At 36.8% G+C, this 13,604-nt stretch overlaps 1 protein-coding gene across 1 annotated transcript; it reads left to right on the top strand.

The window, feature by feature from the left end:
- The first annotated feature begins 734 nt into the window (after nucleotides 1–734).
- Nucleotides 735–1,343, top strand: LOC141612575 (kunitz-type trypsin inhibitor alpha chain-like). The gene has a single exon (XM_074431386.1). The coding sequence runs from the start codon at nucleotides 735–737 to the stop codon at nucleotides 1,341–1,343; it is 609 nt and encodes a 202-aa protein (XP_074287487.1).
- The last annotated feature ends 12,261 nt before the right edge of the window (nucleotides 1,344–13,604 follow it).

The raw sequence follows: 13,604 nt of genomic DNA, 5'->3' as shown, positions 1-13,604 counted from the left end.
TAACTTTTCACCAATTAAAAAAATAAGGATAAACTCTACTTGTATCAAGATCATCTTGGAGGACCAATTAGTTAGCAATAACCTCAAGTTTATTGTTAAAAAATGTCAAGATTTGCTTAAAGATATTAACTGGGTAACTAAGCAAGCTGGAGCATACATATAGATCCGCAAATAGGGCAGCGGATTTATTGGCCAATCGCGGAGTTAATTCTAGCATCACTCTCACGCATTTAGATATACCTTTTAACGATTTGTGTACTGTTCTTCGGGAGGACATATTTCGGGTTGTTATTCCCCGTGTAATACACGTAGTTAATTTTCGGGTCCCCTCATTATTACAAAAAAAAACAATTAAAAAAATAAATAAATAGATAAATATAGAATGCATGGGACCCATGGTCACTTCAGTTAATGTATTATACAACTTATTCAATTTAGTTGAGCTTTGTTATAAAGTTATTGAACTCTACTAACAAAATTATCGAGTTATGATACAAAATTATTGAGCTTAATAGAATAATTATTAAGCTCAATAACTTTGTAAAATAGCTCAATAACTTGTAAAATAACTCAACAACTATGTGTAAGAACTCAATAACTTTGAGACGATTGTACAATGCTACTATACAACTGGTTGTAGGATATTATTTGTGTGGTCACTTCACTATATAAACCCTCCATTTTCACGCATCCTGAATTATCCCTCATCTAAGCTAATTATTATTAACCTAAAAATGTCTTCTTTATTACTCTTCTTCACTTCAATCACTCTTGTCCTACTCTTGATCTTCCCATCTTCGACTGCTTTTGCTTTTGTCGTCGATACCGATGGCCATAGTTTACAGAATGGCAGGAAATATTTCATTATCCCAGTAACCTCTAAGGGCGGTTTAACCTACACCCAAAAAAACGGTGGATGTCCACTATACATAACCTCGAATAAAACTGAAAATTCACCTGGTACCCCTGTTAAAATCTCCTCGCCTTTCAGAATACCCTTCATTTACCCTAACCTCCACATTAGCTTAACTTTCAATGTCCCCACACCATGCGGGGAATCCGTGAGGTGGAAACGAATCCTGGACCCTTCGTCCCAGAAGGCGTACATCACCGCCGGCAGTGATGATGATGAGTCCGTCAACGTTGACACGTCATTCATCATCACTGAGGAGGACGAGTCTAATCAACTACATATCTATGAGTTAAAGCATTGGTCTTTTCAGGATGGTTATGGTTATAATGTTGGTTTATTCAAGGATGATGGGCTCTTAGGTCTTACTAATAATCCTACTGCCGTGTCCTTCAAGAAAGCTTTCAATTTTCTAGAGTTATCTACTTCTTAAATATTAAATTAACAATAATTAATGTGTAATATCGTTTTACACTATAAAACTACAACCCTTTTATTAATTGAGTGTACGTTCAACTAATTAGAGGGTTGTATTACATAATAGTAAAGCGATTTTATTACATAATAGTTTGTGTTAATTATTACTCGTTATCTATGTACGATGATGAATAATGAGGGTACTACTGCTACCATGTGTGTAATCATGTGTGGGTTTATGTCAAATGAAATGAAGAAACCTTTTTAGTGGCTATAATTACTCCGTATTTCAGTTAATATATGCTCCGTAGCTAGTAAGTTCACTCCAATTATAAAAAGATAAAAATAAATAATGGGATAATTAATTTTTACACCCTTATAAAATCAACTTTTCTAAATTTATACCCTTATAAAAAAAAAATTAATATCTTAAACATTATAAAACACTTCTGATCAAATTTTGTCCCGTTACTCTCATTCCGGTGTAAAAAAATGGAATATTCCTTCTTTTTTCAACCTTCTTGATCTTTTATTCTATCTTCTATCTATCCCCCTCGATCTCTCCTTCTTTTAATGACTATGACGGAGGTCTCACTACCCTAATTTAAAAATAATATTTTCCTTGTTGAAGGGAGGCTTGATGAAGAGACGCCTGAGCAAGTGAACTGATTTGTTGATTAGTATAAAGTATAGCATTTAAGCAGTTAACAAGCCACTTCTCTTGATCAACAACGACAAACTATTAAATTGATCAAACTAATATCAAATCTCGCCTAACATAAGATAAAAGAAACAATAAGTCTCTCTTATGACGAGTATATCCGTCATAAGCTTGTGACGAGTCAAGTATTACCCACATAAGTAAATAAAACAAAAATTAAAGTACCTAGGGAATATTACTAGTGTAGTGGTAAGTGTAGGAGACTTATGACATGTAGCCCCAGGTTCAATACCCACAGTCGACTTTATTTGGTTTTTTATTTTGCTTTTTGGTCTTCCATTAGCTTAAAAATATGTCAAGTTCCGTTATCAGGCCTGGGCCGCACCCGTATGGAGGAAAGAGAGTCCGACTTATAAGTCCAAGGAGGTTCCATCCCAAAACCAATTGACAATGGGTGGAGTAACTCCTTGGTTTATATGATAGACAATTCTCTCCTCTTTTTCCAATGTAGGATATTCACATGTGCGTTTATCATGGGTGAGCTGTATCTTGACAGATCATATTCGAGTCAAGTAAAGCTTTTACCTTCGACGTTAAAAAAATTTAAATTTCTTAAAGTGAAAATATTCGTAAAGATAAATCAAATAATATCAAAAAAAAAAAAAAAGAATGTCATTAATGGTGAACATAAGTAACAATAACAAGATTGCACCAAAAATAGAGAGGAGTAATATGGGGAGGTTAGCTTCCCACCATTGCGGATGCTTTTAAATGATACTTTTCACATTTTCCAAATTTATTTGAATGATATAACCAATTATGTGTTTTTGCAAAGCATGTAACAGAAAATAAGTACTCCATGATCATTTAGAAGCAGATTTATTGTTCTTAAACCTCAAGCTATCTCTTCCGAGATAAGCTCTGGTTGTCTAAGGTGCAATTAATATAGTTATATGCACTCTTAAATTGTATGGAAGGAATTGTTTCTTGTATTTGCTAATTATGATTATCAATAAAAGCTTACATTTTAGCAAAAAAAAATAATAATGGTATATAAATAACATGTACTTTTTTGTTTGTGTTTTCAATTAAATGTCCAAAAGTTATGATCCAGCTGTTGGGTGATAACATCCAACACAAGATTTAATGGGAAATGTTACATGTTAAAATGATGCACATGTAACATTGTAATGTTAAATGAATGTTAATTCATATGTTCAACATTACGTGCAAAAACATATGAATTGTTATTAATTCATTTGTTTGTAACGTGAAGTGATTTATGTTATTAAAATATAACGTCAATTACGTGGCTACATAAAGGACGTAAATCCTTTGGAAATTGTATCTCACAAAATGTAATCAAACAAGGTGACTTAGCTTGGTAAAGAGCAAGTCGGGGTTTGAGGGTGAGAGGCAGTATAACGGGTGTTATAATACAATAATTTAGGAGTTTACTCTAGGGGTGATATTAGTGGCATTGACTAATATTACTGGAGGGCTAGAGGTTGTTATCTTATATTATTGTGGGTTTCGAATTGGTATTAATTCGGGACGGTTACGTTGTACTGGTACTATATTATTATAGTGGATTCTAGTCGTTTTGGCTAGTGGGTTTTACTTCCGGTTTGGAAGGTTTTGCCCTAGGTTTGACCCTAAAATACCGTCTCATCTTATTATTGCTTACATTTATTTACTTTTACGGTTTACTTGTCGATTGGTTGCTTCCGTTGCGCGTGGGAGATTGGCGTTAATTTCCCAACAGTGGTATCAGAGCCACTAGGCTCGGTCCGGTGGGTTTATTTATAATTGGCAAGGATGTCAAATTTGGGGTCTCAATTTGCAGTACCAAAATTTGATGGTAAAAGTAGTTTCACCCTTTGGCAAAGAAGGATGAAGGATCTCCTGGTTCATCTTGGCTTGGCTAGAGCCTTGAAAGGAGTTGACGGTAAGCCGGAGAAGATGAGTGATGCCGACTGGGAAGAAGTTTGCACTAAGTGTGCAAGTACTATTAGGTTGTGCATCTCGGATTCTGTCATCAATTGTGTTCTTGATGACGACTCTCCATCAGTGATATGGGAAAAGTTGGAGAAACTCTACATGGCGAAGAGTTTGACCAACAAGTTGCTTTTGAAGCGGCGGTTATATCGGTTGAGGATGGATGAGGATGATAATTTAATTGGACATGTGAATTTGTTCAATGGACTGTTAGACGAGTTAAAGAAGATCGAAGTAAAGCTTGAGGAGGAAGATAAGGCGTTATTACTCCTCAATTCTCTCCCGGACACATATGAGACTTATGTGGATACTATTTTGTGCGGTAAAGACACCATCACGGTGGAGCAAGCACAAACACTTTATTGTCCTTTGATGCGAGGAAGAAGGACAAGGGTGAGGGTACGGAGTGACAAGACGGGTACAATTGCGGTTGCTCGGGATGGGAGAGGTCGATCGTTTAACAGGGAGGATGGATCGAAGCATGGCAGGTCTCGGTCCAGGAACGCTTCTAGGAATAATGATGTGAAGTGTTTCAAGTGTGGTGACCTTGGGCATATTAGGCGGTTTTGTCCTAATAAATGCGGGAATGAAGAAAACAAGGGTGACACCAACTTGGTTGCCGGTGAAGGAAGTAGTGGTTGTTTCCTTACCGATGATAGTGACATATTTGCGGTCACGGATGTGAACGACGTATCTTCCAAGGAAGAATGGATATTAGATTCTGGTTGTGTCAACCATGTTTGCACCCGGAAAGATAATTTTGATGAGCTCCAAGAAGGCGTGGCTAGGAAGTTGAGTTTGGCTGATAACTCAACAGTTAATGTCATGGGTGTTGGGGTAGTAAAAATAAAATTGTCAAATGGGGTGGTGCACACTTTGGACAAGGTTGCATATGTTCCAAAGTTGCGGCAGAATTTAATTTCACTTAGTCAACTATACTCCGAAGGTTATGGGTGTAAAGCTCATGGGGGAGTAATGAAAGTTACTAAGGGTTCTATGGTCCTCATGAAGGGGGAGCTACGTCGTGGTTTATACCGTCTGGATGCATATGCAGTAAAAACCTCAAAGGATAGCTGGAAACGGAAAAGTCGTGCACGTGTTTCGTTTGCGGAAGAGGCGACGAAGGTAGAATGTTTTCAGGTTACAGACGGACGCAAAGGTAAAATTCCTGCTGGTAGAAAGGTGGAGAGCAAGAGGTTTCTCTCCGGAGTCAAGTAACGTCATTGACTGGGCTTAGGCTGTACACGGTGCATTGGCCGTGATATTGAGTTAGGGGTGGGGACCGGATACTAACTCGGGTGTGCAGCTGGTGATTTCATAAGGCCAATGGTTGATTCCTCGGTGGTTGTCACTTGTGTTGGAGGGGGAGATTTGTTGGGTGATAACATCCAACACAAGATTTAATGGGAAATGTTACATGTTAAAATGATGCACATGTAACATTGTAATGTTAAATGAATGTTAATTCATATGTTCAACATTACGTGCAAAAACATATGAATTGTTATTAATTCATTTGTTTGTAACGTGAAGTGATTTATGTTATTAAAATATAACGTCAATTCACGTGGCTACATTGTAACACCCCCATTTATTCAGGAGCCTTTAGCTAGACATTCCCAAATAAATAGGACTGTTACCATCTCGGTTTCCCGAGGTAGTGAATAACAAAGTACAACAATACCAAAGTACTTTAAATTAAAACTTTAATGATTACATGTTTATTACAAATTATCCAACTAAAACTTAATATAAAAATTGATACAACTCGCAGCGGAAATTAAATAAGTGATATAACTATATATGTGATCTAGACTTCATCTAAGGTTCCAAGTTTGGCTCTCATCCCAATGCTCCCAAGTCGGCTAATCTTTGGTACCAAATCTGCTCCCATAAAACGGTTCACCGCAGTGTTCACGAATACACGATCAACCGCGAGGTTGGGTAGGAATAAATACTAACAACAAAAACATACGATAAATAATCCAATTTCCTTTTTCATTGCACAACCCCCCGACAACGTGCTCCTTTCTTTTACTTACTCGTTACACTAATCATCCCGCCAATCCCTGGCGGGCGACCTCAACCCGAAGGTGAGTAAACACACACTACATTACCAAAGGTAATGTCGCCTCAACATATAGTTGATTAAATATCCACGGATGGCCCGCACCAATCTGGGGCCTGCCTCGAGTAAATACGATAAAATATCGTCTGCCAGAATAAATCTGAAATACGTCATCCGAAGGCTCTTACCATGACGTCTGCCATTATAACCGCAATAATAATCTACATCACCACGAAGGGATGTCTGTCAGTATTAAACTGAATAACCAATGCAATAACAGTAACTCCCTCATAACTAATCCAACCAACATATACAATATAACTTCTCCCTTCCAACAATTTCAATGATATCAACCAACACAATTCTCATATGATCAATTCACTTTAATATAAATCATCCAACAAACATTATCGAGTAAAAGTTGAGTAGGATTTATCCCTACCTGATAAGCAATTCCAATTAAGCAGCTCAAGCAATCCAATAAATAAAGCAATCCGATCCAATTATAATTCTTCACAACCGTCACCTAATCAAAATATTATAATTCAATTCAATTCAATTATGTATTTATTTATTTATTCCTTTTAATTATTCAAACTAATTACTTAGAATTCAATATTAATTATCATTATCAATCATTATATTATATTTTATTCATTACTTACTATTATTAATTATTACGATATACGAAAACCCGGGTCAACTCAACTTAGAACCCGACACACATATATTAACTATTTAATTAATTAATTATCCGGACTCAATTAATTAATCAAACCCGACTCAATTATAACCCAAAACCCGATTCATAAACTCCCTTGACTCGGCACTAAAACACCCACTTTCATCCACCTATTCTCATCCTAACCCGACACCGACAACAACACACAACTACTCCTACCTTGGGTCCTCACTGCCACCTACACAACCACACCAACGACACTCACGTGCAACCTCTACAACCACCACACGAGTCAGCCCTAGAACCCCCTCATACACGACACTAACAATACTAACACAAAACACCCAATTTCCTTAACATGATTAACCAACTTGCAACACCCATACAACCACCAACCTTACCACCAGTGGCCACCATCGTGGTCCTCCTCTGGTCCACGGTGAAACCACTAGTCCCACCACCCTACACGGTCACAAACGGGTCAACCCAATTAAACTACAAACTCCCTACTCAAACCGACATACAACAACACCCTTGCAGACACACTATCTTAAACACTCAACCACGGACAATACAGAATACCACACCACCTCTGGACACTACCGTTGACACCACTGTACCACGGTGATTCCAGGGATGGTCCCAACTTCCCAAATGGTCAACTAACGAAGTCACAAAGCTCATCTTAAGACGGTCACGACAACTCGCACGAAACCCCTGCATCTCCCCTGTTTTTGCGTAATTCCGGCCACCACCACCACAAACCACCACTTTAAGCCGCCACGATGCAACCCCTGAGGTCGACTCTCACCCCTGGTCTCAACCCTATTCTCGGTCAGGTCTGGGTCATACGAATCAAGAGTCAAAAACCCACATTACCCACGGTACAACCATCATCAAACACCTACACGAAAACCAATAAAAACACCCCTTCCCCGCCGGTCATTGGTGGTCAAACGGAGGTCCGGCTACTCCCTGCTGGTCCACGGTCACAGTCACGGTCAAAGCAAGTCCTATGGTGGTCTAGTTATCGAGTTATAATATGCTAAAGTATATACATAAGACGGTCTGAAATATTACCTTGAGGCGATTAATTGGTTTTGTTAATTCTTCTTCTTTCCGTCTCCTAAAGCTCCTCCTCTTTAATTTGTGATTTATTTCTCAGATATAATAGGGTATTTATAGGGTAGGATTATAGAGAATGTGAGGTCAATTAGGAAACTATATAATTTACCTTATTCTAATTAGTATAGGAATTATCATTATTATAATTACCATTATATTATTATTATTATTATTATTACATGTGTTAATCATACCATAAATAGGATTTCCTCATATAATATTTACTAATATATTATTGCCATAACTTTATTATTATTATTGATATAATTATTATTACATTTACATATTATTATTTCCATATTATATTATTATTAATTCCCGATATAAAATCCGATTACTTAATTATTAAGCCTATAAAACTCGTCCCCCAATTATATCATACGGCCCAATACTGTACTATTAGCTAAGCCCAATTCCCGAATTGTATCATTAATTTATTATTTAATTAACGTCGTACTTGTAATTATTATTAGAAATGCCTTTAACTAATTATTAAATTACATAAATTATTCTCATAAATTATTATCAAAATACGGGGTATTACAGTCTTACCCCCTTAAAATGAACTTCGTCCCGAAGTTCGCCCACAACTACCACCACATCACTTATAAACATCCTCACAACTAAGCACCATCCAACACAATCAAGCATTTTACGATTATCAATCACGTCAATCTTATCATAAGGTAACGCAACAATAACTCAAAATATTCGTACTATTACATACATAAAGGACGTAAATCCTTTGGAAATTGTATCTCACAAAATGTAATCAAACAAGGTGACTTAGCTTGGTAAAGAGCAAGTCGGGGTTTGAGGGTGAGAGGCAGTATAACGGGTGTTATAATACAATAATTTAGGAGTTTACTCTAGGGGTGATATTAGTGGCATTGACTAATATTACTGGAGGGCTAGAGGTTGTTATCTTATATTATTGTGGGTTTCGAATTGGTATTAATTCGGGACGGTTACGTTGTACTGGTACTATATTATTATAGTGGATTCTAGTCGTTTTGGCTAGTGGGTTTTACTTCCGGTTTGGAAGGTTTTGCCCTGGGTTTGACCCTAAAATACCGTCTCATCTTATTATTGCTTACATTTATTTACTTTTACGGTTTACTTGTCGATTGGTTGCTTCCGTTGCGCGTGGGAGATTGGCGTTAATTTCCCAACACCAGCTTCCCATATTGAGCTCTGAATCGACTTCGTATCCATTGGGCTTAATTCACCTGCAATTCAAATTAGACCAACTCACTTTCACTGCCCGAAAAATTAATAATTATTTTATCCGCTTTGATCATTTATTTTCTCTTTTTATTTTAACAGACTCGATCCTTTAAAGAATAAAAAAGTGAAACAAATGGCTGAACAAAAAGGAGATTAATGTTGGTAAAACTAGCCCAAAGTAAATTGCACGGATTATGAATCAATCGGGCTACTATTAATTTATTTTATTTTATTGTTGATTATTCTCACCAATAACACAAGCTAATTTCTTTAATATTTTTAACCAAGGAAACTAATAGTAAAAAAAATATAATATGACTACCGCATATTTTTAAATCAAAAATACCTCTCCGAGTAGTATTAGTTTGCAATCATAAAATATTTGATTATGAAGCAACGATAATGACGACGACGATAATAACTAAAAATTAACGATTTAACATCAATATCAATGTTAACAAAGAAGAAATAGAAAATATTATTCATTTTCCCGCCATTTTGGAAAAACAAAATACTCTTAAACTAATAAAAAAATTTTTAGTTAAATCTGTTATTCTTCTCTAAACCCGTCTAACACAGAAAATGATCCATTTAAGTGAAAAGTTAGTTACTTGAAAAATCCGTTAATTAAACAAACTTCGTTTAATTATAAAACCGTCTTGTATAAATATTTGTATAGCTCAATAAAAAACCCTCAATTTATTTCACCTGGAAGATAATAATGCTGATTGAACCCATTAATCAAATGTTGTTGTGGAGGAATAATTAACGACCCATCACTTGCATTATCTCTATCTTGCCTTAATTTATTTACCCCATGTAAATCATTTTGAGGCCCATAATTACCAAACAAACCCGAATCAACAATCGGGCCGCATTGTGCCCGAATACAATTCACCAAAGCAACACTCTCATTAATAATACCTCCATTATTATAAGTCACCTTATTATTGTTATTTGGACCCGACCCGTTACCATTCACATTCCACCCTATCATCCCTTGATGACCCGACTTGTAACCCGTCCCATTACTATGCCCATTTTGTGTCATTATCGGGTTTGGTATAACTTGAGTTCATCATATATTTTTCGGTACTCTCCAAAGGGACCTAGAATCGGGTCCTTTTGACGACATAATTTAAGGCCTCCCAAGCAAGAGAATCGGCCGCTCTTCTTCGATCCTCATCGGTGTGGAGGCTACGAACAATTTTTTCAACTTTGCTAACGCCAAATACTTTGTGAACAGCTTGAAATTCACGTACTTTTTCTTTGGTGTTTGCATGCGGCACATGCTTGGTGTTGTGCACCCGAAATACCATTGTTTGTCCTATGCATGGTCGATAATTACCCCTTGTTACTGCCAATACAAGCCATTTACTGGCGGACTTTCTGTGTGCAATTACCTCACTAAATACTATAGGAATTGTGCATGATTGATAAATACAATCATTAAATGGTGTTCAACAAAGTAAACTATTTGCTCAGAAGAAGTGAACTTAAACATTTAGCATTTGTCCAAATTCTAACATAAAATTGTCTATTTTACCTTTGTTATCTCTATCACTCACAACTCTTGAGGCCTAAAAGATACTCCGGTATCCTGTCACTGGAATCTATATATCTATCATTATATATAATTAAAACAGGAAGTTTTCGAGCGATTACAAAGAGTCTAACGTGTTGAGTTTATGGATTCGAGTACCTAAGAGGGGGAGGGGGTGAATTAGGTACTATTTTAAAAATTTATAACTTCAACTTTATTGAATTAAAGTAAGTTATAAGAACAAAAGAGATGAGAGGATACTTTGAATAATATTGAAAGATTGAACAAGTATCACTATGAATGTTTGCTGAAGTATGAAAGCAACAATCGTTCTGACTGTATCTATTTGTCTCAGTTTGTGAAGTGTGACTGCAGACCAAATGCGACAGTATGATGAACTGTTACTTCTAAGTTTAAGCGAAACAAAACAAACAAACAAAGTATAAAGCAGCGGAAATAAAGTAAGCACTTGAACACGGGATTTTTGAATTGGTTCGGCAAGAAACTCAAGTGCCTACGTCCAATCTACCTTTTTATTACTTTCCTTTAGTGATCTACTCCGAAAACTAAAAGACCCTTGTAATAAAAGACGCCAACCTACTCCGGTTGCAAAGCTAGTACAAGAACTACTCCGTTCTTATGACAAGCTAACTCGCAATCTACTCCGATTGCCAACTCACAACCTACTCCGGTTGTCAAGAGTAAAAGACTACTCCGTCTTAAACTCTACTAACACACTTAAAATGTAAAGGATCAAGTTTCCACTAACACATTCTTAACAAAGAATAGAGGTGGACAACTTTTACAAGATCAACACTTTTAAGCAAGAGAGTTTAGTATAGAAAAGCAACAGTAGCCACGACTGTAGAAACTTAAAGACACTTGAAGACTTTTAAAGGATTTTGCAAGTAAAACACGATTTTTAAGCTTTTAAAAATACTTTGCAAATATGGAAGAATTAAATCAGAAAAGTCTTGGGAGTTAATGAAGGAGGGACTCGGTATTTATAGAGGAGGTGAGTGAAGGGGTTGCTAGGGTTTTGAAGGGTCAAAGACCTCACATGTGAAGGGCAATAGCAACCACCTAAAAACTTGCACAAAAAAGGAGTCTTTTGCAAAGGTAAGAATAGAGAAAGAAGGTTTGAAAGATAACCTTAAATGCTCATGCAAAATCAGAAAACAAAGGATGTGAGACAAGTCACATGATGACAAGTTAATACAAATATGGCAAAAAGCAATTTTTGTTTTCTTAAAAACCAAAGGATTGAATTTGCATAAAGAGGAAACATTTTGAATAATTCAAACCACTCTTTATTGGATACTATCTCCTTAATAAAAATCTGAATTTCTCTCTTTGAAAATATGAGTCACATGAAAGCATTTGAAAGATAAAAGGAAGCTTCAAGTTTTTACGAGTTGTGGCACAGTCCACTCAGCTGTTTACTTGTTGAAGCAACAGTCATCTGGACTGTTTCTATTACGCTACTATACTTAACTTTCTCACTTGTACATTAGATGACACACGACTAATTACAATGGGATGATAAACAACTTCAACACTTCTTAATCCAAGCTTGATTACATCATTAATCCTGAAAAGGTAAACTAAGATAAAACAAATCAAATGGGCATGTTATCATCAACATAAGGAACCCAACAAATTCCCCCTTTGATGATGACAAGCCCCAAACGAATGTATAAACAATGTAAACACCTTGATTCAAGATTTTTAAGCAAGCAAGATCAAATGATAGAGAAGGGACAATATTACCTTACCAAGGGCAAAAGCTAGAATCAAGCTATCATGACAATTTTACATTGCCCCAAACAAGAATCACGCTAAGAAGGTTAGGCAAGACATTAGTTTAATCAATAAGCAAGGAGATTTAAAGCATGAGTTTACCTTTTCCCCCTCTTCACATCATCAAAAGGATAGGGATGTCACAAGCATTAGAGTGCAGATATTTCATAAGAAAACACAAAAAGACACATGTAAATGTGACAAGGTAACAAGGTCAACATCAACAAGGATTAAGCATATGTTAATCAAAGTTCAACAAAGCTAAATAGAGTTTAACATACACCACCAAATGTTCAAAATAACAAGCAAGAAAACAAGTCTTAGAAAGGCACAACCGGTGGGACAAAATGAGAAGGCAAGGGTAAAATATTAATAGGCCGAGAGGGAAGGGAAAGGCTAAGGGGAGGAGGCTTGTTCACCATCCGAGCCACTACCCAAAGGATCATCATCCACATGATCATCACCAACTTCTTTTGTTGACACAAGGGTGGAAATGATATCCACCTCACCACGGATGAGGTCCAAAGTAGAAGCAAGAGCCGAGATTGCCAAGTCCTTTTGACGAGCATCTTCCCTAATCCACGCACCCAACTCAGCCACGGCATTAAGCACTTCCCGCATATTTCCCGTATTCACTTGACTTGATGACCCAACCTCCGGGTCCTTCTTAATTTTCACAGAAATCAATTCATCATTTTCAATTTTGATCAACATCTTCCCCATTTGCCCATCACTCATAGTATCACACATATCCAACGAACCCAAGCTAGTGTTTACCAACACTCCTTGTGCCTTGAGCACAACCGATAACCACATGCCATAGGGTAGGTAAATCATACTAGAAGAAGGTCGACGTAGCTTGGTCGAAATAAGGTGAAATCGTTTGAACATTAACCCGACTAGGTTCACCTTCTTATGGGTAGCAATATGATAGATTAAGTATTGTTGGGCTATGGTGAGTTTTCCCCTATCACCCGAGGGATAAATAGACCTACAAAGCATGTTGAAAATGATACGGAGAGGAGGTGGGATTTGAGTGTTGCTCACGGGTCCAGGAGAAACAGTTTTGGGACAAACAGTTTGAGCAATGCTAAGAGGGGAGGCATATGGTAAGGCAACCCAAGTTTCGGAGGGGAGTTTGTCATAGCCTCCGACTGGAATATTAAGAGCAGT

The sequence above is a fragment of the Silene latifolia genome, chromosome 11 (genome assembly GCF_048544455.1).
Source record: "Silene latifolia isolate original U9 population chromosome 11, ASM4854445v1, whole genome shotgun sequence".
Classification (NCBI taxonomy): Eukaryota; Viridiplantae; Streptophyta; class Magnoliopsida; order Caryophyllales; family Caryophyllaceae; genus Silene; species Silene latifolia.
Note: the sequence above shows the minus strand (reverse complement) of the source record. Positions and strands in the feature narration are given on the sequence as shown.

Excerpts from the sequence above, each read along its gene's own strand:
- LOC141612575 (XM_074431386.1), top strand. The coding sequence starts at position 735 with ATGTCTTCTTTATTACTCTTCTTCACTTCAATCACTCTTGTCCTACTC.